This window comes from Octopus sinensis, linkage group LG1 (genome assembly GCF_006345805.1).
Source record: "Octopus sinensis linkage group LG1, ASM634580v1, whole genome shotgun sequence".
NCBI lineage: Eukaryota > Metazoa > Mollusca > Cephalopoda > Octopoda > Octopodidae > Octopus > Octopus sinensis.
This window is the reverse complement of record NC_042997.1, coordinates 161385050-161409839: the sequence shown is the minus strand read 5'-3', so window position 1 is coordinate 161409839 and position 24790 is coordinate 161385050. Positions and strand designations below refer to the sequence as shown.

At 32.4% G+C, this 24790-nt stretch overlaps 1 protein-coding gene across 1 annotated transcript in view; it reads left to right on the top strand.

The window, feature by feature from the left end:
• The window catches only part of LOC115210729 (titin), a 678167-nt gene that overhangs the window by 615995 nt on the left and 37382 nt on the right, over nucleotides 1–24790 (top strand). The window contains exons 315-323 of the mRNA XM_036506041.1: nucleotides 243–530; nucleotides 1788–2069; nucleotides 8699–8780; nucleotides 13799–14002; nucleotides 16706–16844; nucleotides 17609–17802; nucleotides 19370–19522; nucleotides 20535–20658; nucleotides 22591–23089. Coding sequence (XP_036361934.1) covers nucleotides 243–530; nucleotides 1788–2069; nucleotides 8699–8780; nucleotides 13799–14002; nucleotides 16706–16844; nucleotides 17609–17802; nucleotides 19370–19522; nucleotides 20535–20658; nucleotides 22591–23089 — 1965 coding nt within the window. The remainder of the gene's footprint in view (nucleotides 1–242; nucleotides 531–1787; nucleotides 2070–8698; nucleotides 8781–13798; nucleotides 14003–16705; nucleotides 16845–17608; nucleotides 17803–19369; nucleotides 19523–20534; nucleotides 20659–22590; nucleotides 23090–24790) is intronic.

Sequence of the window (24790 nt, the reverse complement as noted above, 5' to 3'; positions counted from 1 at the left end):
CTATGTTTGTTTCAATGCAATACAATGTACATCAATATAACGAAGTTGCAAAAAAAAAAAAAAAATTGAAATATTTGTTTTAAAAATGATAAATTCTGCTTTCCATGCAATGATATACTTCTGATATTTTCTTGAAGATATAATAGTAAAATTAGTTATTAACTCAAAGTTACTTAGGTTTTTCTGCTTTTAGCTTGACTTCTAAATTTGCTTATTATATTGTCATTGTTTTACATTTCCAGCACAAACTCCAGAATTCCTTACTCCAGAAGGAGTCCCTCAGTATGCAACAGAATGTAGTAATGGAAAGATTGAGTTGAAAATACAATCATATCCAGCTCCTAAAGCTTCTTGGTATTTTAAGGATAACAAGATTGAACATGGTGATCGATATTCATCTTCTGTCAAGATAGATGGAACAGTAACTTTGGAATTTACAAACATGTCATGGGAAGATTGTGGCGATTACAAGTGCTATGTTGAAAATGAAGTAGGCTTTGCCTGCCAGACAGTTACTCTACACTTAGCAGGTATACCTAATAATACATAAACTATTAATATTGTTTCTTGAGTTTTGAATGTGATACCAAACTACATTTACCAGAAATTGCATTACAGAAATTTCAGAGTTGTACTTATTTGACAAATGACTTAAACTGAGATTGCATGTTGAAATTGTATTAACCACTTCATAGAAGAGTAATAATGTTCATTGAAAACATGTTTGCTATTTTTACTTTTGCTTTATTTTACAGTAATATCAAAGAGGTTATATATGTACAATATTTTTTAATACTGTATAGTATACTTTATAGCACACATTGTTATTGTAATTTTATATTGAATTTCCATGCATGAAATAAAACAAATGTAAAGAGAGTGGTATGTGCATATTTCAAATATTTACCACAAGTTTTCTACACTAGAAAATAGTTAAGATTTATTTTAAAATAAAATAAAATGATAGAAATAAAGTTATAAGTCAATTCTACTTTTATTTTGAGCTGCATTTAACAAGCATCATGAAAATAACTGTTTTAAGAAGTTTGTTTCACAACAATGATGTTGTGAGTTCAGTCCTATGGGGCAACACTTTGGGCCAATATCTGTCACTGTAGCCTTGGGTTGATCAATATAGTGTGAATAGGATTTGGTTAATGGAAACTGTCCAGAAGTCCATCATATATATGTTGGCATCATTTTGATGTTCCCTTTTCCATGCTTGCATGGGTCAAACAGAATTTTCCGAGACAGATTTTTCTATGGCTGGATGCACTTCCTGTTGCCAACATTCACTTGTTTCTAAGAAAAGTGATATTTCCTCATGACCAGACTTGTTTTCATGGGAGGTTGGAGATGAACGACTCTGCCTGTTGGCATCACACATTTACATCTGACACATGATTTCAAGACAGAGAGGTACCCCACCACACACACACACATGTGCATTATATATTGGCAACAGATATAAGCATCAGTTAGCAAACCAAAAAACAAGCATTGCATGAGCAAAGTTTCCTGTGATAGCTCTTATACACAATATTGCAGACATATCATGTTACACTGTCAGGCATACAATGAACCAGTGATTAGCTCATTGGAAACCTGTGACCAGCAATACTATTGTTCACCAATTGTGATACAAAATAAATAATTACATTTATTAAAAATTTAGTTAAAGAGAAATTTGATGATTATTTCCTAAAGTATATTTCCTAATAAGAAATGTATTTCTTCATTAATGTTTCTGTTCATTCTTAGTTTTGTTAATTTTATCTTTTTATTAGAACCACCAACAATTATAAAACCACTCCAAGACATCTTTTTGGTAAGTGGCAGCAGTGGTTCATTAAATTGTCACATTGATGGAATTCCATATCCATGCGTATATTGGAGTAAAAACAGACAACCTCTGATAGAAACATCTAGAGTGCATGTCCAGTATGAGTCACCTTGTCAATGGAGTTTAGTCTTTGATGATGCTAACATCAATGATGCTGGTATTTATGAATGCTTTGCTGAAAATGAAGGAGGAAAAACATTTACAACGGCTGAGATAGAAGTGTCAGGTAAGTTATTTTTAGTACAATAGAAGTTTAAATTAGTTGTTTTGTTGTTATTGCTGCTACTATTGGAGTTCCAGTCCAGCTCTGATCCAGCAGAAGTATGATCAAAGGTGTTCCAGTTATGACCATCCTGTTTTTTTTCTTTAGGAGTGTCTGGGACTTCATTAACTGTTTCTCTCTTTTAAATGCTAGAATATAATTTGGAGGAGGCTTGGTTATCTCCTGCATGTTATATGGTCAAGCAGTATGTTCCTTGCTGGCATATTTAAAATGCAAGTTTGCTGATTCTTTTGTAGAGAAAACTAAAAATATTTATTTGAAAATTATATTTCAGCTTGTAAAAGATATTCTGTAATTAAGATTGCTTGACTGATAGATTTTAAAATTACCAACATATGTATACTTAAATATCCATCATGACTTTTCTACTGAAACCTAATTTTGTATGCTTTTTTTATAATTCTAGTCATTATTGGCATCCTATTTCATCATCTTTTAACACTCATCTTTTATGCTGGCATAGATTGGTCAGTTTGACAGGATCCATTGGGACCAAAGGCTGCATTATGCTCCAATGTCTTCTTTTGCATAGTTTATATGGCTTGATGCCCTTCGTAATACTAGCAACTTTACAAAATGCACAAGGTGCTTTTCTTCATGGCTCAATCTCAAGATTTGTCTGCAACCTATGTATTCATACAGGGACCAATCAGATGATTCTGTAGTAGCTGGACATTAACTCTTACTGTGTCTCTGACTTCATTTGGAGAGAACTAGAATAATTTAACATAATTCTCCAAAAAGGAAAAAGTTGATTTATTTCATTTTTTTCGCAGTTGATATATTTTATTATAATTTTTTTAATTACATGAGGTAGGTGAATATTGTCCAATTCATCGAGTAATATATTTGAGTGGTAGATGAACTGCATCTATTGGTTTAACACCACTATTTAACTTTTGTGTGCTTTGGCAGAGTTCACACATTGCATGCATTTAGATGAAGCCTCTAATCTGAGGATAACTTTCTCCACCAGTCTTAAAGGCCATACAAAAAGTAGTGAGTCCTTTCTCCACTGACTATGCAATAAAAAAAATTATATTGTCTTGAAATGTATTTTGGTATATAGAAACTGAGAAGCCCATCAAATATAATGTAGTTGTTAACAGTTATTCAGCTTAATTCTGTAAGTGATGTTACAACCACATTTCCCATGCATATATATATATATGTATGTGTGTGTGTGTGTGGTGTGTGTGTGTGTGTGTGTGTGTGTGTGTGTGCATGTGTGTGTAAGCAGCTTATGCATCTGTGCTAAAAGTCTTCATTACTTATCAAAAAAGATTAAACAATTAGTGTTTTCTTTTTAATATTATTCTTAGTCTTTTACTAGATGCTTGAATGTTGTTTTTCATGTACTACCAGCACATGTGCCAGTAAGGTGACGCTGGCAACAATCATGCTCGGATGATGCTTTTTACACGACACCAGCATAGGAGCCAGTCAGCGGCCCTGGCAAAGATCATGCTCGGGTGGTGCTTTTAACGTTCCACTGGCATGAGTGCCAATCAGGTGGTACTGCCATTGAACAATTCAGTGATTTTGATTTCACTTGCCTCAACAGGTCTTCACAAGAAAGGTTTATTGTCCAATGAATGAAGGGTACTCATAAGTGGGCTGGTTATACACCACTGACATAGGCCATGAATTATGGTCTCACTTGGCTTGCTAGGTCTTCTCAAGCACAGCACATCTCCAAAGGTCTCGGTCAATAGTCATTGCTTCAGTGAGGCCCAATGTTCAAAGGTCGTTCGTCACCACCTCATCCCAGGTCTTCCTTGGTCTACCTCTTCCATAGGTTCTCTCAATTGCTAGGGTGTGACACTTTTTCACACAGCTGTCCTCATCTATTCGCAACACGGAACCTTTCAGTTATAATGTATTAAAGAATGCTCTGCTTGTGTTGAGCCCTTTAATCTATGGCTTCTGGTGAATCAACAGAGATTTACACACCCACACACATTCCACATATGACATTCTTTTACACAGTTTCATCATTGTTTTAATGTCTACATTACTATGCTTGTATGGATCAGATGAAACTTTTTGAGGTAGATTTTCTACACCCAGATATCTTTCTTGAGACCTACACTTACTTGTTTCCAAGGTATTTTCTCTCATGAGTGGAAATGATTCCCTGGAAAATTGGAAATGAACAACACCACTTGTATGATGGTGACACTTGTTTACCAGTCACATGAGGTGCGCGCGTGCACACACACACACACACACACACACACACACACTCACAAGACTGGATTCTTTTAGTTTCTTCTGCCAAACTTACTCACAAGCCTTTGATAGGCTTGGAGCTATAGTAGAAGATATTTACCCAATGTGTCATGTAATGGGACTGAAAACCATTGTGAGTGTCTGGAAAACAAACTTTTTAACTACATAGCCATGCCTGCATCAGTTTCTGTTGGCAAAATCACACACAGAGCATATTATGTACTGGTCAATCTAAGGTTCTATTAGAAGACAGACACTTGCTCAAAAAAACCACATTGTTTGATCGAACTTGGTGCCTTGTGATTGAACAATAAACCTTTTAGTCACATAGACATACCTGTGTTTATGATTAGATAAAGAAAAATTTTGATTGATGTTTCATTTTTAGAGACATATATTTTATATTCACAACAGAATTATGGCCAGTGTCTTTTCAAGATACGTACCTTATTTAGTGACTTATTTGTCACTGTTTATTGACAGTACTTTGATTTGTTCTTATTAAGGTGTGAGAAGTGTTGTTTCTGTGAAATATAAATAATCTAGAGGAAACTACCAATTCATGACTTTCATATGACAACTTCTCTGACAGCAGAGAAATAATAAACATACACCTTGACTACTTAATGACATTAATTTCTGCTAGAAAGTTTTTCCAGCAATGAATAATAGTTTTGTTAAATGATCTATATGTCTGATTCATACCAGAAAGTTTATCTTATTGTTATGTTGTTATGTAAGGAAAATGATGTCATTATTCTCTACCCAGTCAGTCCTGTTTAAGCAAAACTATGGTCAAAAGTATTTCAGCAATGACTATCTCATCTATGTACATAAGAGAAGCTACATTATCTAATATGTTTCATTTTTTAAATGCAGTGTAATTGGAGGGTATTATGCTGCTATTTCTAACCTTTAGAGCAGCTGCAAAGAGGTTGTTTTGTTGGCATTATGTAAGAAGAACAGAATAAGAAAATGAAAGGAATTACTTCTGTACAGTTTGTGTTGCCTTTCAATTAACTTTGTTTATATTATAGTCAAGAGTGGGAAAAGTGGCAAATACTGTTATGTGTCAAATTAAATACCTTATGATATCTAGTTCAGAAAGCTTCACTTTCTGGGCTTGAACCGCATCTTTTACCCCATCAGGCTAATAAAATAAATACCAGTATGACAATGGATCAATTGCTTCAACTTGTTTGTCTTTCCTCTCATCATCCAAGGTGTACCCACTGCATGTATATATATATATATATATATATATATATATATATATTATATATATATATATATAAAGAACATTATTACTCATAAAAGATAATATTAGTGACTGCAAGCTTATACGATTTTATATATATATATATATATATATATATATATACATATATTAAAACATGACAACATTGAAATATATTTGTGTGTGTGTGTCTGTGTGTGTGTTTGTGTGTCTGTGTAATGGTGTAAAAACTGTAAAGGTTTCAATAGTGTCAGTTTATGTGGGTGTTTGCTTCTGCCTTTAGTCTGCATTTGTAAGAATTCAGTGTTTCTGTTGGTATAATATAAATGTAAGAACATTGCCAGACCATGGTTGCTTTAGAAAATTAATTAAGCCAGTCTAATGTTTAAAACAAATTGTCAGTTGAATGTGGAAATGAATGACAGCTAATAGTAATTAAAAATAACACAACACACAAACAAACACTAGCAGATTTTTCGAGAAAGACATGGCAACACAACTCTACATACAAATAACTCATTTATTATTGATAACTATAAATAAATAAATAAATGAAAACAATAATCATAACATTGACAATGCCATTTAATGCCAACAGTTAATGGATTGTATAAATATGGTTTCAAATTTTTAACAGAAAAAATACATTCTTTTGAAATAAGTGGGTGTCAAAAGAATCTGCAAGAGTTGGTTTCAGTCTCACAATGACTTCACTTTCTGTTTAACTTTATTTGTATACGTGTACCAAAAGAGACTGTTTACCAAAATTGTTTGCTGTCCAGTTGTAATAAAGATGATATTTCAGAATCAAATCTACAGTACCATTAAAAGTAGAATCAAAATTTACAAATATAATATGTAAATACAAACTAATTTGTTGGATGTGTACATTCAGTGTTTCAAAAATAATTTGACTGACTAGGTAAACGTCTTAGTATTATGATATGAAAGTGCATATGAGTTCGCTTTCTTTCACTTTGACTTAGTATAACTGTCCTAAGAACTGTTTTCTCTTCAATCTTTGTTTAGTCATAACTAAAAAAAAAATTTTTTTATAATTTACATTTAAATTTGATTGATGCTAGTAATCCTTCTTTATTATTAGCCATCATTCTCCTTCATATCATTCCTCTGACATCTAGTTACCCTCTCTATTGCTATCAATAACTTGTTCTTTCTTAATATTACTCATCATACTGTTTTTCAATTCAATTTGCTTACCAACTACGAACAAATAGCTCTCACTCTCTCATTTCAATTACTCCCTTCTCTATCAGTCTCTCACTCTTTCAATTTGCTTGGCCCTTCATATTCATACTCATACTTTCACTTTCTTCTCTTTGTTAGCCATCACTCTCTCTTCTATTCACTTTGTCAGTCACATTTGTGTTTTTAGTTTTGCGGGGGTGGGGAGAGGCAGCCTCATTAGTATCCATGTACTGATACAATGCTGCCAATACATTCTGTAAAGTGGATGGTAAATAAACAAAGACAATATAAAGTAGTGAGGACTGTATAGTCTTGCCAAGAACATGACACCCTATCTCCTGCTGGTCCACAATAAAAAGTATTGAGTATACTCTATAAAGTAGCTTGTATTAAGAAATGACATCCAGCCACTGACACCAAGTAAAAAATAATGGAGATTAGTTGTGCTTCCATTATTATATATTAGCTGGCCCCATGCCATCAAAAACTGTAGTATTTTGAATATAAATAAGTTACATAATAATCACAGAAACAAACATTCACATACTTCCCTTGTACATGCACACACATACACACATATACTCACACAGAGTTGAAATGCTGTTTGATTTTCCTTTTCAGTGTTGACTGTTCACCATCCCACTTCCATCACACACACACACACACACACACACACACACACATTCACATACCTCCCTTTTACATACACACACATATACTCATGCAGAGTTGAAATGCTGTTTGATTTTTTTTCGCTGTAGAATTTCCATCATCCAACTACCAAGTTTGCCATCACTCCTTCCTTCCTTATTCATCTATCACCCCTTCCTTTCTCATTCATATGTTGTGATGGAGAAAAACACAAGAGTATTACTAAAGTAGATTGTTGGATGCATTGCAGAAGCTGATTATCTTAAGGGAAAAATTTCAATATTTTCGGTTTTTACTTTTACAATTCTGCTATCATGATATAAATATACCATTTGAAATTCATTTCAGTTTTGTAATAATACGGGACTACCACAACCCTCTTTCATAGTCTATAATGGTGGTTCCCAAACTTTTTTGGGTGCCACCCCCTTGACACCCAGGCCACATTCCTAGCATCCCCCACCCCAACTAACCATCACAAGCATAGACCTTTTTCTGAAGCAAATTCAAAGCAATTGTATTTCAGAAATAAAATTTAACCCTTTTGTTACTGTATTTATTTTGTGATGTTCTGTGTTTCTTTCAATCAATTTTAGATATAACAAAGAATTTAGTAAAATAACTTAGTTATCATTAAGCTAGTGTTAGGAACATAAATTGTGACTAATGTTTGGTGGAAGATTTTTATTCAATACTTACAAAAACAAGATATTTTCACTCAGAGCAAGAGCCGGTTTCAGCCGGGATGGTAACGAAAGGGTTAAAAATTGCCCCCCAAATGTATAATGTGTTCAGTTGTGAAATGCATTGACTAAATTGGTAAGATGTATGACAAAATACATATCAGTAATTAGTTATTATTTTACATTTCGATTTCAAGTTCTTCTGAAGTCAGCTTCACATTTTATCTTTTTAGAGTTGATAAACCCATCATCCCAAATTTCAGCTCATTTGGTAGGGGTGGTTGCAGCAGTGTTGATGGGAGTAGTGATGATGACAATCATGATGATAATGATGATAGTGGTGATGATGATATTGATGATGATATTTGTGATGATAATTATGGTGAAGATAATGATGATGTGGTAGTGATGGTGTTGGTACTGGCGATGATGTTGATGATGCTGATAACATTGATGATATTAATATTAAAAGGAAGATTTAATGTATAACATTAATTATGTAAGCAAATTTATTTCTGATATGACTAAAACAGATTATTTTATTTAATATCTTATTACAGAGTCTACACCAGTTCCCAGCTATATTCTATTCTGTGAATCTCGAGTTGAAAACTACTATTATATTCTTGAAGAAATTGGCAGGTAAATAAATACATAATGATCATTATAAACATTTTAGTTGCTATAGTTACATATATTTCCTCCTTAAAATTTGTATGCAGATTATTTTGCAAATCTGTATTAATGTAAATAAATTGTTTTGAAAATATATCAATATCATATTTTCTAAATTGTCATATGAATAAAATTATTCTTAAATGTTTACTTTCTATATAATTTACAATAATGAAAAGAGATAGTGATGATTTTGGAATGATATTATTATTATAATTATTATTATTATAATAATAATTATTATTATTATTATTACTATTATTATTATTATTATTATTATTATTGAGTGAGAGAGCAGTGTATGCCATCAAAGTGATACTGGGGTGAAATATATGAAGCCCAGTATACACATCATGACTACACGTCTTAAGGGTACACTAGGCACATGCATCACCATATGTGTGAGACATGGTGATCTCATATCAAGATAAACAACACATGACTTTGCAGGTGGGGCTCAGAATTTTCTTCAGGTCGAGTAACCCATCCTGCTCAAAAGGTCCCTGAATAAGGTTTGTTTAAAGATGATGAACGAAACACCCATGTTTCCAAGGGTGAATTATTCAAACCTCAAAAAATCCCTCTCAACACATGGCTATGATGCTCCCCCACTACTTCTGCTCATGATCAGAGATGCACACATCATCAACCACAACTGACAAGCAAATCTGTGGTATTGAGCAGAATATTTGCTGTAGCCCATCTTTTATACCAAGACAAAACAATGTACATGATAACACTTCCAATCAGTTAAGATCAGAAGCCATGAGAGCCACTGCCTGGTACTGCATCAGGGCATTTATTATTATTATTATTATTATTATTATTATTATTATTATTATTATTATTATTATTATTATTTTGTTTTACTTAAAACATTTGGTCTTGTTTGTTCTGGTAGATTCTGTGAGAGTGGACATCAACCTGCCATCAGAGGTCTCACAGGTTCTCTTTCTGCACATTATAAGCTTTGATATTTGGTTGTGGGAGGCATTCAACATCTAAGTACCAATCTCAAAATCCTAGCTTGTTCTGTTCTCATGTCAATTCCAATTTCTTCGACATATTTCTCAAATGTGGTTGTTAGTGCTCCAAGTGCTCCTACAACTACTGGAATGACAGACACTCTCCTCATAGCCATATTCTTACAATTTCATCTTTTAGTAGTCTGTACTTTTCAATCTTCTCTAGTTCCTTGTTACTTATGTATACTTCTCCAAGTATTGCAATATCTATGATCTTGGTTTCCTTTTTTTTTTCCTTTATCTACCACAACAATATCTGGTCCCTGAGCCTCGATTAGGGAGTCACAATGGATTGTAAAATCCCACAGTATCTTATGTTGCTTGTTCTCAGTGACTCCTTCTGGTTCATGTTTGTACCATTTCCATGTTCAGGTCATACATTTCGCATAGCCTCTAGTGGACGAACTAAGCCACGTTATTGTGCTTCCTTTTGTAATGCTTTTGGACCAGCTTGCTACACTCACTCACAATATATGAGATTGTTTCGTTTCTGCTGCCACACATCCTACAAGAGGTGATTTGTTATTCTTACCTAATTGGAACTTGGTGTAATTAGTTCTCAGAGCTTGTTCCTGAGCACTGCTTATCAATGCCTCAGTGCATCCTATCAGATCACATTTTCTTAGCCATCTCCAAGTATTGATCTCGTCTTTTCCTTCAATTTCTCTGAAGTACTGCCCATGTAGTGGTTTACACTTTCTTCTTCATCTTGTTTCTTAAAATTTTATGGGTGCATTGCATTTTTGGTTGATGTATTGTTAATTCTAACAGTGACAAGCAAGGATTTATTCAGCTGTTTGATGTGCCATCCCAGACTGTTCTTCTCATCGACAACACAGATTTTGCATCCTATGTGACCTCTTCCATACCTGTTTCTAGACACATACAGTCTATCAATATTGCTTTTTGGTCGTAACTCCTTGTTAATTGTCATCACTTTTTCCTTTTTCTGGTTTTCCTGTCCGTTTCCTCAAGCTCATTCTTTGTCCAACTAACAACACATGTACCGTATCACATTAAAAAAACAGCCCATGTGTTCATTGCCCTGATTTTCTTTCCATTGAGTCTACTTACCATAATTAACTTGGTTCTTCTGAGATATTCTCACCTAAAGCTTTCCTTCATTTCATTTTCCTTGATTTTGTCTTATTCTAAAATCCCCAGATATTTATATCCATATTATTATTATTATTGTTGTTGTTGTTATCATTATTATTACTGAGATGAGAAGCTGGCAGAATTGATATTGTACCAGGTAAAATGCTTTAGTGGCATTGCATCCATTTTTACTGAGGTTGATGCAATTGACTTGCCTTTCCCCAAAAATGTCAAGCCTTACGCCTATAGTAGAAAGGATTATTATTATTATTATTATTATTATTATTATTGTATTTACAAGAGAAAACATCAATTTCAAACACTATCAGATATATGATCAAAGATGCTTCAGCTATGATCGACCTCCCTTTTTTAAGGTACCTAAATTTATGCAATGCAATGCAACATGTCTTTTACTTTTTTTAAGACAATCTTAGAGATTTCGGTGCTATTTCTAGATGGTCAAACAATTACATACAGGTTCTCTTTTGAGCTTCTTTGCTAATATTTTTTTATACAGTAAACTGATACTTATTTTGCTCTTATATAAATAAGGCAAAACTTTTATTTGTCTTTGGTTCACTAAGTCAACAATACCTTTCGAACACTTAGCCAAATCAGCAGCAATAATCAGATTAATTCAGTGCAAGATCATATTTAGTTTATTTTAAAAAATACTTCACATTGGTGATTGTGTGGAGTTTAAAGTGTTTTGAAGGAATGGTAGCCTGTAAATTTATTTTAAAACAAGACAAAATTACTGTTTTAGCTAAATTGATTTACTTCTTTGTCCTATGGTAAATTACATAATTTTTTTTATCAATGATGAGATCAGGATTTTGATGATTTTAACTGAGAACCAATATTATTTGATTTTACCTCTTGACTGAGGAAGCTTTAAACTGATAAAATAGCAAACATTGATCTGTTGTCCATGGAAGTGGTTTAAGTTGAATTCTTTGGTTTCTTGGAAGGATAGTTTGCATAACAAGCAGTTTTGGAAAATAGCGTAATTTATTGTTTGTAGAGAAATAAACGTTATTGGAGATGATATTGTTTGACAAGACCTGAATTTTCATTGTAATAAACAACTCTGAGCTTTCTTTTTGTTTGAGAACATAATTTCTCTTAAAATGAAGTGTAAAATATTGAATAGTGGTATTTATAATTCATAACTATGTTACCCAGTATTTTAAACCAACTTTGATAATATTTAGTTACAATTTAAACATTATTTCTAGATTTAATAGATAATTCAACTTGTGTACTCAATTCCTTGTCTGGACTTAAACAAAAGTTCTTTATTTATAATGCATCAAGTCTAAATAATCTGGAAAATTATATTAATAATAAATCATCTGAGACATTTGAATATTTAATCTATTGCAATAATAATAATAATATTACAAATCATATGCAATGAAAGACAAATGGAACTCATATTTTAACTTATTTATTATATGCTGACTCGTAATGTGATCTTGAGATTTTACTTCAGAATGAGAAGAATTTAAGTGAGAGATATTGAAGAGATTAACCTTCTCTGTAATCACTTACACTATTTATAGTATGGTAAAAATTCAAGGGTGATATTTCAACAGAGTCTGTAGAGTAACTGACTAAAAAATCATGCAGTTTTTAGTTATATCTCTGTCTATTTTAATTTTGAATCCTGCTAAGTTCAGCTTTGCCTTTCATTCTGTTAGGGTTGCTAAAATGCTCAGTGGTATTTCTTCCAGTTTTATATTCTGAATTCAAATGTTGCCGAATATTGTTCAATGTTGTTCAAAATATTGTTCAAATATTTGAAATATATCTGAGAGAATTTGACAGACATTCAAAGATTTTGTTAAAGTACAGAAAAGATGGTTTTAAAAAATTCATTTTGAGCAACTTAAAAAGAAAAACAATTGTTATTGTTTGTTATAAATAAACTGTAAACCAGACCTGATCGAGCAAATCTGTGTTACCATAATCTGGATATGTGTACATATATAAACTCAAGCTATAGTACCAAATGAAAGGTTTCCCATATTGTCTTTATAAAAGAAGACAAATTAAAGGTAAATTGTCTAGAATAGAAATACTCTATGCTTCTCATGAAAAAAAAACCTACTCTTTGTAAAATAATCTTAGATTTTGGCCATAATGTTAGGTTTCCAGTAATAGCAACTTGAGATGTTTAATCCTAACATCTGTGGCAAATAAATTTCTTGAAGTAGGAAGCCACATATGTTGATTGAGAAGTTTTGTGTTTTGTTAAGCATTATCAAATTGTTATCTTGTCATATAAACTTCTTGCAGTGAAGATTAGAATTGCAGCAGCTAGCTGGATATTAGATATTTCTGATGATGAATCTTTACAATCATAGATAGTCAATGTTTGGCTTATATTGTCATAGAAGACAAAATGTAAGAACAACAGTAGAAAAACTGTTTACAAAACTCCAAAGTGTTTTTAGCAATAATTGCTTTGCATTTATTTTAAGACTTTTCAAACTCTTTGATGTTGAAACAAAACTTTATATATTTATATATAAAGAGATTATTATTAGTTCAACTGTCATTGTTGAAGATGACCAAGGACATTAAATGGGAGACAGAGAATAGTGTGTCTGACTGTGGTTGATCAGTCCAATGCATACTCAAAAGTCTCTGTTGCAGGCTGGGCACTGGTAATCTGCTGGGACTGAGGATAAGGACTTGGCTCTGGGCTTGTGCAATTTGCATTTTCTTTGTGCACTTGATCTTCTATTTCGTTCATAGAAAGTGGCACCTTTATATCAATCTGTCTGTCTGTCTAAATATAAATTTATTATTACACCATTTTAAATGACTAAATTTTATTCCTATTTATTTTAGAGGACGGCATGGAATTATTCGAAGAGTTATAGAGAAATCAACTGGCAAGGAGTTTGCTGGCAAATTCTTAACGCTAAGTGACCCAAAAGAGAAGGAGTTTTTCCAGACAGAACTTGAATCTCTTAGAGTTCTAGATCATCCTCATATTATGAAAATCCATGAGGCCTATGAAACAGTGAAATCATATGTATTGATTACAGAATTGTATCCTTTAAATCTTGTTTCCATCAAAACAAAATATTTGATAATGATTCATAGCTCTTCATTATTTATTTGGTTTTTCTGTCACTTTAAAACTCTTTTTCGTCTTTTAAATTCGTATTTCTTAATTCAGAACTCCTGAATGGAGACTTATTACAAATTGTTGTTATTTGTATTTCTAAAAGGAATGGTAATTATATTTTATGTACAGGCTCTTAAAAATATTCATTCTTTTTTCAATATTATCTAGTATCAAAGATAAATGAAATTTAGCCTAAATGAATGAACTAAAATACTGCTTTGTCATTCAGTGTTTTTAAATAAGTTTACATGGTTCTACTTAAAGTCATTGTACAAAAATGCACAGAGAGTTACAAAGAATTAAAAGTAATAATTTTATGTATTATTAGTAGAGCTATTCTTAAATTTCATTTATTTAAAGCGCATCATAAAAAGTAGTTATAGATTGTTTTAGAGAATCTTGATGTGGAAGAAGATGATTTTTCCCTTTCGAACACTACACTATTTGTCATTTCTACTGAATCATCCCTGTTCCACTTCTACTAGCATTTCTGTTAGGTAAATGGAGAAATTGCATTTGATGCTGTTGCTTAGATGCAAGCAAGCCCAGATTTTTTAGTCCTGCTGGCTGTCCTGACACCCTCCTCACAACAGTAGCTAGCTACTCAAGTGGGGGTGCTGGTTTAGTCTCTGACCACTTGATAATGAACAAGTAGTACTAGTTTACATGGTACCAGTAGCAGCTCTCAACAGCCTGTGATGACATCTCTGGCCTAACATATTTCTAAAGTTTGCAAATGATACTTGCCAAGAGTTAGGCTGGGCAACAAGAAATAATAAACAGAGTTGAGAAGACATCAAATACACATGGCCTTTATCTCAACCAAAAGGAAGCAAAAATCATGGTAGTAGGAAAAGACAAAGTAAATGTTATCATCAAACAGAGCAGTGACAGGTTGAATTCAGACAGGTGATTTGTACTAGTATTTCGGAGTTCAACTATCTGATGAAGCCACATGTGAGAAAGAAATTAGGACACAGCTAGCCATGCTAAGAACATGCATGGAAATCCTTAATAACATCTGTACCAGGCAAAGTCTCCCAACTAAGTTAAAAACAAGGGGAGTGTGAAATGTCATTTGGTCAGCAGGCATTTATGGTTATGAAAACATGGATTCTGAACAAATTTGAAGAGAATATTTGAAATGTGGGCATATAGGAGAATATCATGTCTCTTATAAAGACTATCAGACAAATGTGAACAACAACAACTGAACATTGTAATAAAACAAAATTTCATCTATTATGACCATATTCAAAGAAGCAGAGGTCTGGAAAACTTCATGGAAGGAAGAGTTGAGGGTTGTTCATCAAGAATCAGGCAAAGAATGCAATGAATGGACAATATCATGAGCTGGTTGGACAAGAATAGCAAGGTAGCTAGAAGATCCACGCTTAGTGGCATTTTGTCTGTCGCTATGTTCTATGTTCAAATTCCACCGAGGTTTGCCTTTCATCCTTTCAGGTTGATAAATTAAGTACCAGTGAAAGACTGAGGTTCATGCAATTGACTTGCTCTTCCCTCAAAATTTCAAGCCTTACATCTATAGTAGAGAGGATTATTATTATTATAATCAGGAAGACTTTTATTTTAGTATCATCAATGTGCTGAAGACATACAATACATAATGATGATGATGAAGCCCAGATTGAGCAAAAGAGCATTCTAGCCAAGATAGTGACCACATTTTTCCTGCAAGCATAGTGTATCTCCTAATGTGTTCTTTCATTATTAAAATGACTGAAATGTATTTCAAGTAGGTATACGGAAGATCCTTCATTGGCTTATAGTAAGTGGGCCAGAATGATACAATATTTAGCGTTAGTATTAGGACAGAAATTTAGGACTATTTAAAGGAGGCTAAGTCCTTATCTAAACAACCATTGAGATGCTTCACAAGTAACTACATTTTATTACCTTTCGTTGCTTAAGTAGGAGTGAAACTATAGTTTCATGTCAACATGGTTAAATAAATGGAGAAATGTACTTAAGTTGTAGCATAACAACTAGCTCAGGAATGAAATTTCCTTAGGGGGTGCAAACCCAGGCCCCAAAACTTTTACAAATAAGGTAATGTTTTTTTTATTGATTTATGTTCTTTGTTCTTTGAGAAGAAACCTAATTCAAGATAATTTTTACAGATCATACATTACTCACTGTTTTCTAAACCTGTGAAAAGGAAGTAGAGATACAAATTTTGATTTTGCACTCCACAAAAATTTTAGTGGGTGCACTTGCACCTTTTGCACTCCTTGTTCCTGGGCACATGAATAAAACTGGATACAATATTATATTCTAACTCCTCATGATGATGAAAGCTGCTATTTTAATCATAAATTAGCTCTGATTGAGAAGACCTGTGATCAAAAAGCATTCTAGCCATGCCCAATCTGATTTCTTGTATATCAAAGATGATATCATCCAATGTTCACTGTTTTTGAAACATTAGTACAAATTTGAGGGAGATTTGGTTTGTATTTCGAGCAAGTTGAGTTAAACCATTGCAACTCTCTCTGGCTTGATAAGAAAGTAATAAATACTTGTATTTTAAAGCCGTTTTCTTCAATTGCAAAATAGAAGATAATCGGTGAATCAGTGATTTATTTGCCTTAACATTTAACTAGAATTCATGGAACAGAACTGATTGAACATATTCTTACAACATACAATTGGACTGAAACTGATGCTGCATTCTACATTCAACAACTATTGTTAGCACTTGAAGAATTAAGAATCCGTGGTGTGGCTCATTTAGATATTAAGGTATTTTGTCGTTATTTAGTCAGAATATTATATTTCTGTTAATTCTACAAAATAAAAAAAAAATTGTTTTTGAAATATTTTTCATTTCAAACTTAAATTTATATGGTGACATTGTTGTTGTTGATGTGATGTAACCCCAGGCCATGTATTAGATTGAACAGATCTATTCTCATGACATTCAGCCATGACCATCCAATATGATATTCAATCATAGGTTATCTTAGACCATGTTATCTAATGCATTCTCCCTTTTTATAACATGCTGGGATATATGCAAAGCGAGTTTAGGTTGCTTTTTCTAGCAGATTAAATATCTGCTTGGAGCCCCTTCATTTGCTTGTTGCCACACAAAGAAACATTGTTGTGTTTACTTTATTTTATTGTTTTCAAAAATATAATTATAATCATTATTTTAATTGTTATTGTCACTATTGTTATTATTATTGCCACCCTCTCCAGTGTCACTGCTCACAGTGAAGTTGTTATAATTGCAATAATTTTAGCTGTCATTGTCATAATTATTGATATTATCATCATTAACAGCAATAACGATGACAACAAAAGATTATTTTCCTGAATATCAGGTGAATGATCCTACAGGGCCTTCTATAACTAGAATGTTCCATCATTCAAAATGTCAACACTTTTAAATCTCCAACTATTTTAGTAGCATCCTTTGTTGGTCTGTTTTCATCCATTCTGTTAGCTTAAAAATTTTTATTCACGAATTAATTGCAATTAATTGTACAAATCTTTTATTATAGCCAGGAAATATAATTTACGAAGAAAAAACAGACAAAATCAAACTTATCGATTTTGGATTTGCCAAAAAGATTCATAATGCACCACTAAAGTTAAATTATGGAACACCTGAGTTTGCATCTCCTGAAGTTGTGTGCAGTGAAGTAATATCAGAATCAACTGATTTATGGAGTGTAGGAGTACTGACTTACATTTTGTAAGTATTTTATAATTATTAGGATTGTTTTTTCTACATGTCATATATTACATAATAAAAAATTGCAACATTTCTTTCCATCGTTAAGATAAAGTCCCAGCCCAGAGTGAAGGTTTTACAGAATTCATAGAGCATTTGATGAAATGCTTTGCAAAATTTGTTCTATCTCTTTGCAGTCTGAGTTCTTGGGTGACAGTTATAATTTTTATCGTGTTTAACACCACCACCAGATTATGGTGACTTGTTGCTATTATTTGGGATCTACTCCAGTTTGAGGAAAATTTCTTCTCTTCCTCCTATTAGTTTGAAAACCTTGGAAAAATAAAGGACCACAAGCATTGCTCTTTTTTTGAGTCACTAAATGATAATGGAAAAAGAAAAAACTGAGATACAGAGTAAAATTGATAACCTGAAGAAATTGGTAAAAGTTCATAGAAGAGTTTAATGTATTTAGTTACTATGGAGAATGAAGGCTAACACTGCTGACACTCTCTTTTCATCTAATAAGTGAACACATCAATTTAGCTGTAAGTAAAAGCGATATTTTCTCTACCATACGAATTAAGGGCAGGGGCAGTGATGGGTGGGTTAGAGTGTAAAAAATTACATACGTCACAACTCATGGCAACTGAATTTTTGGAACTCTGTCAAAATCCCTGTGATTGTTTATACCAGTGGTTTCTTAATAAATTTATCTCAGTGGTAATTTTAGATAAAGCAGTAAATTAGAAACCTATTGCATTAAAATACAAACCAATTTATAATACAAATATTTAATAAGGAACAAATACTTGTAGTTATGATATTTAGTTTATGAAACTATATTATAAATTCATATTCATATCATCATAGTAAAATTGCATGGCAATAAGAATAAAGCATCTATTGAATTTTTCTCAATGAGAAATAGCAAGTAAAGTTTTGTTGTACAATATCTTTTCTCACAATTGGGAGTGTTAGCATCAACAACAGAGAAATTTTAATGGTTTTATATAGACATGTATGAACAAATTTAATTGAAATATCTCTGTAAACCTTAAAGGCATATGTAGGGGCTCTAGATAATATTAAGTTAAAAATTACACGTTACAGTATATTTGAAAATATTCTAATTTGGATATACTCTTTAGTGATTGATTATGAATATGCACATGAGTTGTGAATGAGAGCTCCAGTTAGATTCAAATAATTTCCTAAGAATTTTGATCATCAGGCGACTAAATATACATACATACACACACACACACACACACACACACACACACACACATATATATATATATATATATATATATGTGTATTCTTACATAGAATTTTGAATGCATATATACTCTGTCTACAGCTTCTACTAAAAAAGGAAAATAAAGTTAATCATAAAGTTAAGTGTGTTGGATAGTGAAAGATATATATGGATGAATCTACAGGAGAATGGTCATTGATATTGTAGATAGAAAGAAACACAGAAAAGCTTCTTAAAAATCTAAATAATTCCTTGTATATTATCTTAACTGTTACTGTGTACTTATACTTATAATTTATATATTCGATTATACTCAATATTTTCCAGATTGAGTGGTATTTCACCATTCCATTGTGAATCTGTCTCTGAGACTCTCAATAAAATTGAGAATGGTGAGTGGCATTTTGATGAGGAAGCTTTCAAACATATTTCAGATGAAGCTAAAGATTTTATTACCAGTCTTCTCAAGAAGGAACCACTGTAAGTATTTTCTATGTTGAATGTATTTTATGTGAACAAAGGAAAATATAAAATTTATATTGAATTTATTTATATAATGTCATAAGTATTTCCTAGCTGGAAATACTTTAGTATAATAATACAATTATGTGACTCATCTTAACTCTAATCATGAAATATTGCATCAATATCAACATAAATAAATTTAACTGACATACTACACTGCTTACTACATGTCTGTAATGTATATATATTTATATTAAACCCTGATTGGAATGAATAGATTTTTTATTCATAAAATGAATTACAGTTAGATATTAAAGAAAATAATTACTATATTCAATATAAAACACAATAAGAAAATAATTACTATATTCAGTATAAAACACAATATAAAACAAGTTGGTGATGATTTGGTGACTACTTTTGTTTGAAGTAAGCTGTGTTTTATGGAAGACACAAGAAAGGTGTACTCCTTTGAATTGCTTCAGAGGACAGTAACTCAGAATAAGAACTGAATCAGAATGTAATGACCTGTCCAACCCATGCAAGCTGTCTATTGTATTTTTATATGCCACTATGCCAATAGAATTTAAAAAAAAATTTCTTGTTGTTGCATTACAAATGGTTTTGATTCTTAACTCTTTCCAGAGATTGCTTTAATCTAACCTGAGGCTCCGCCTGGCATCAGGGTCATTAAAAGACAATTCTCTCATACATGTTATTTGGAGACAGCAACAAATATATATTTAACAAATATATAGTTTTCTCTCACACATCTATAAACAGAATTAACATTTGTATTTATATCTAAAATGCAGTCATCTTTATGCCATACAGACATTTCTTTGACTGAATTTGACAGTTTTCTAATCATTTCTCAGTGAGATTGATATTATGTTGATTCGAGTGACAAAGCCTGCTGAATCTTTCATACTGTTTTTCAATAAGCTTGATAAACCCAACATTTATTACTCACTACACATTTTTCTATGACCTCTTAACTAAAATATATTCCTTCTTTCAATTTCAGATTTCGTTTAGAAATAGATGAATGTCTGAGTCATCCCTGGATTGAATTAGCTCAAAGAAAGGGTGAAGGTAATAAATTGGAATTAAAGAATCTGGAAATGTTTCATCAAAGAGATCTAGCTATGGTGAGTTACTTTTGCTATTCAAAAACAAAAAAAAAATTCACTATAGGCGCAGGAGTGGCTGTGTGGTAAGTAGCTTGCTTACCAACCACATGGCTCCAGGTTCAGTCCACTGCATAGCACCTTGGGCAAATGTCTTCTACTATAGCCTCAGGCTGACCAAAGCCTTGTGAGTGGATTTGGTAGATGGAAACTAAAAGAAGCCCATCGATATATGTATATGTATATATATATATATGTGCGTTTGTGTTTCTGTGTTTGTCCCCACAACATCGCTTGATGACTTGGTGTGTTTACGTCCCTGTAACTTAGCGGTTCAGCAAAAGTGACCAATAGAATAAGTACTAGGCTTACAAAGAATAAATCCTGGGGTCGATTTGCTTGACTAAAGGCAGTGCTTCAGCATGGCCACAGTCAAATGATTGAAGCAAGTAAAAGAGTAAAAGAGAGAGTAAGCATTTAATCCCCCAAAATATCAATTATTAGCATTAATCAAGAGCTATGATAAAAAAGCATTATCCTTTCATAACTTGGATATATCCCTTAGAATTGCCTGTATTTTGTTTTTCAACCATGCATTGTATAATGACATGATATTGCTTGAATTCCAAAGATTTCAACCATCAACTGTGCAGATGACTGAAAGTTTTGGAATTCCTGCTATATCATATGATGTCATTCCTCTTTCAGTACACAACTAACCACTTGGTTTTAGGTTTTTATGCTTGTAATTATTACAATCCTGTGCAATGATGTGTTGGCAGTGAGTTAACAGAATTATTAGTGTGTCAGATGAATTACATTGTGGTACTTGTTTCAGCACTCTGCACTCTGGATTCAAATTCTGCAAAAACCAATGTTACCTTTCATCCTTATTCTACAGTCAGTTAGTAAAGTACCAATACAGTACAGGGGAAGGAGGGATGTTCTTATTTCTCTCTTTCTCACTTTCTATCTTTTTCTCGAATCAAAAATAGTTATGTTAGATCAGGAGAGGGTTCTATTAATTATAAAATACCCAGATATGCTGTATGTTACACTGGCACTCCTGTGAATCCTTTAGAAGTTGAGCCCTAACATTACATCATATCTTTACTGATATTTTTGAACAAATGATTTATAATACAAAGAACATAATATTATTCTTGTTAGTTTTCTCTTGTAATTGTTAAAAATTTTTATATATTTAAATATGTTTGTATGGCAAAGGAGACATGAATTCTAAGTTCTACAGAGAAAAAAAATTTCTCTAAAAAAGTCTTGAGCAAATACAATAGAATTAATATCTTTCCACAGCTTATGAACTTATTCAAACTTGTGAAATTTAGGAACTGATTTTTGCTGACAGGCCACTACTTATTTCTTCTGATTCTAGTTTTCATTTGCTATTTCAAGATATACTATTTCCGACTGAGGTTTTATTTTTAATGTAATTGAATTCTTGTTATTCTTGAATTGCTTTTAAAATGTTCTATTATTATGCTGAAATAATGAAATACAGAAACCACTTAAGAAATTCACTTTTGTTTCTTACTGAAATGATTATGAGGTTCAAAAACAAAACACATAACAATTTTTCTTATACTTAGAAAATAAGTATATCATATATTTATAGATATTTGAAGATGGAATCTTATTATTATTGAATTAATAAAAAAAAAAAAGAATCAATTTATATGTATTACAAAATAATTTTTTTATTGTTTGCTTTACTGAAGTATTTGTGTTGGTGAAAAAAATAAGGTCTTAAATCTAAAAAAGACAAAAAACAAAAAAACCTACAATCTAGATTTCCTTTCAATTCCTCTAAAAGCAGAAAAACATGCATTTATTTCAAACAATTTTTTTTATATTTACATATGTAATCTATAAAATATAAGTTCTCAAATGGAAAAACTTTAAATACTTGATGTTTTTATTTTTTGCTTTCTTCAGAGAAAATCTAGTGCCACTGTAAAAACTGCTCGATTGGAAAGTTTGACAAAAATGGAAGTTGTTATACCATCAGCTCCTTCTCTCAAACCAGAAATTGATCCAGAAACTAATAAAATAATTTACCCTGATTCAAGAGAATATGGTGAATTCTTAGACTCAGAAACACGCTTTGACTGGAATAAACGATTTGAACCAAGAAGTGAATCTGAATATTCTTTGCGTACCAGGATGTATACTGAACTAAAATCCCAAGGTGAAAATGGAGAAAATGAAAATGAAATAGGAGCAGAGGAAGATGAAGAAATCAGAATAAAAGCAAGAACTAAGAGGCGTCTTTCTGAACTCGATATTGAACATGACAAAATAGTTCAAATGGAAAAAGAAGTGGAATGGGTATCTGCTAGTTCAGAAATACGAAATGAACGTCAAATTGCTCGTGAAAAAGAAGGCCAAGTTTATGTGATGGAAAGGAAACCAAGTGTAGGCATGCCAAAAGAAGGTAACAGTTTTATCATCATCATCATCATCATCATCATTATCATCATCATCACCACTTAGCATCTATTTTCTGTGCTAGCATGGGTTTGACAGTCTCGTTTGGCTTGGTTTCTATGGTTGGATGCCCTTCCTAACACCAACCACTCCAAGAGTGTAGTGGGTGCCTTTTATGTGTCGCTGGTACAAGTGCCTTTTTTGTGTCACTGGCACAAGTGCCTTTTATGTGTCACTGGCACAAGTGCCTTCTCTGTATCACTGGCAAGGTTTGTCAGTATTATCATGTATCAGTATTTACTATATACATTGGTGTGAGATAGTGAAGGAGCCTTAAAAAGTCACTTGGTGTACCAGAAATAGCAGCCAAATATCCCCCCCCCCCTCAAATCACATAATACATTTTGAAAAAACGTTGGACAACTAAGTGCTGGGTTTACTATTCCTAGGGAAAAGAATGAAAGAAAGAAAAGACATGATTATCAAAGCTGATATGCCTTAATATCTGTTGTAAGTGTGGTGCTGATTTGGTGGGGGCTTAAACAACAAGAATGTAATAATTTTCAAAAATATTTTCACTATTTGGTGGTCTTCCCCAACAAAAGTAAACTGGTAGTGACCTCTGTAAAACCTTAAGAAAACCTATATTCAGGATATTGTAATATCATCAAATAAAAAATATTTTCAGAAGTGCTAACATAAAAAAAGAAAACATCTTTAATCCCTCATATATAAAATAGTACCTTTTACCTGTTCTTACACCTGAGTGACTTTTCTAGACCCTTGCCATTCATAAAATATGATTAGTTAATCCAGTTCTTATTTTCTAAAATGCTACAAAAGTATTATGCTTTTCCTTCATTTGTTTTCAGGCTGGAACATTTTCATTACAAATCCCAATTTTCTTAGACAAAGTAAAGCCACCTAATTTTGTTTTCACTCCTGAATTCTCTATGTTCTGGTTTCTTACTTTTGTAACTTATTTGGCTTCTTGATAATTCATTATTTGATATTTTTAAATTTGTGTTCAATTCCTGCTTAGTTTATAAGCACTTCAGATGAGAAACCATCCTAAGATATATCATCATCGTCATCATCATCATCACCATTATTGTGACGATGACGACGACGACGACCGCCACCACCACCACCACCACCACCACAATCATCATATAATGTCTGTTTTCCATGCTGGCGTGGGTTGGATGCTTGACAAGAGCTGATATTTACACATAGACACCACACACATACATGAAGTTTTGTTGTTGAAAACCTCTCCTTCAATCTTTGCTCTCTCTTTCTTTCTCTCTTTCATTATATATATAGAAAAACTATTAAACCTGTAGTATTTCTAATAGTAGTTCTCTACTATTTTTACTCCTCCAGGGATGAAATCCTATATCTTAAAGAAAAATCCTCATTGGTGTTATTATCTTAAGTTGGAAGGCTATTCGAAACTGGAGTAGTCGTCATCATCATCATCGATGTTGTGATTGTTTTCATCACTGTTTCCACCATTGTCATGTCTTGTCCTTACCAGTATAATATGACACATAATCCTGTGTCACTATCTCCCCTATTGTGTGACTGTTAAACCAGAAACACCTAAAAAGTTGAAAGCTACAGAGATTCAGCTTCTCCATATACATTGACTGAAGTAGTTACCCCTCTCAAGAACAAAAAAAAAAATAACGAAACAAAATCAGAA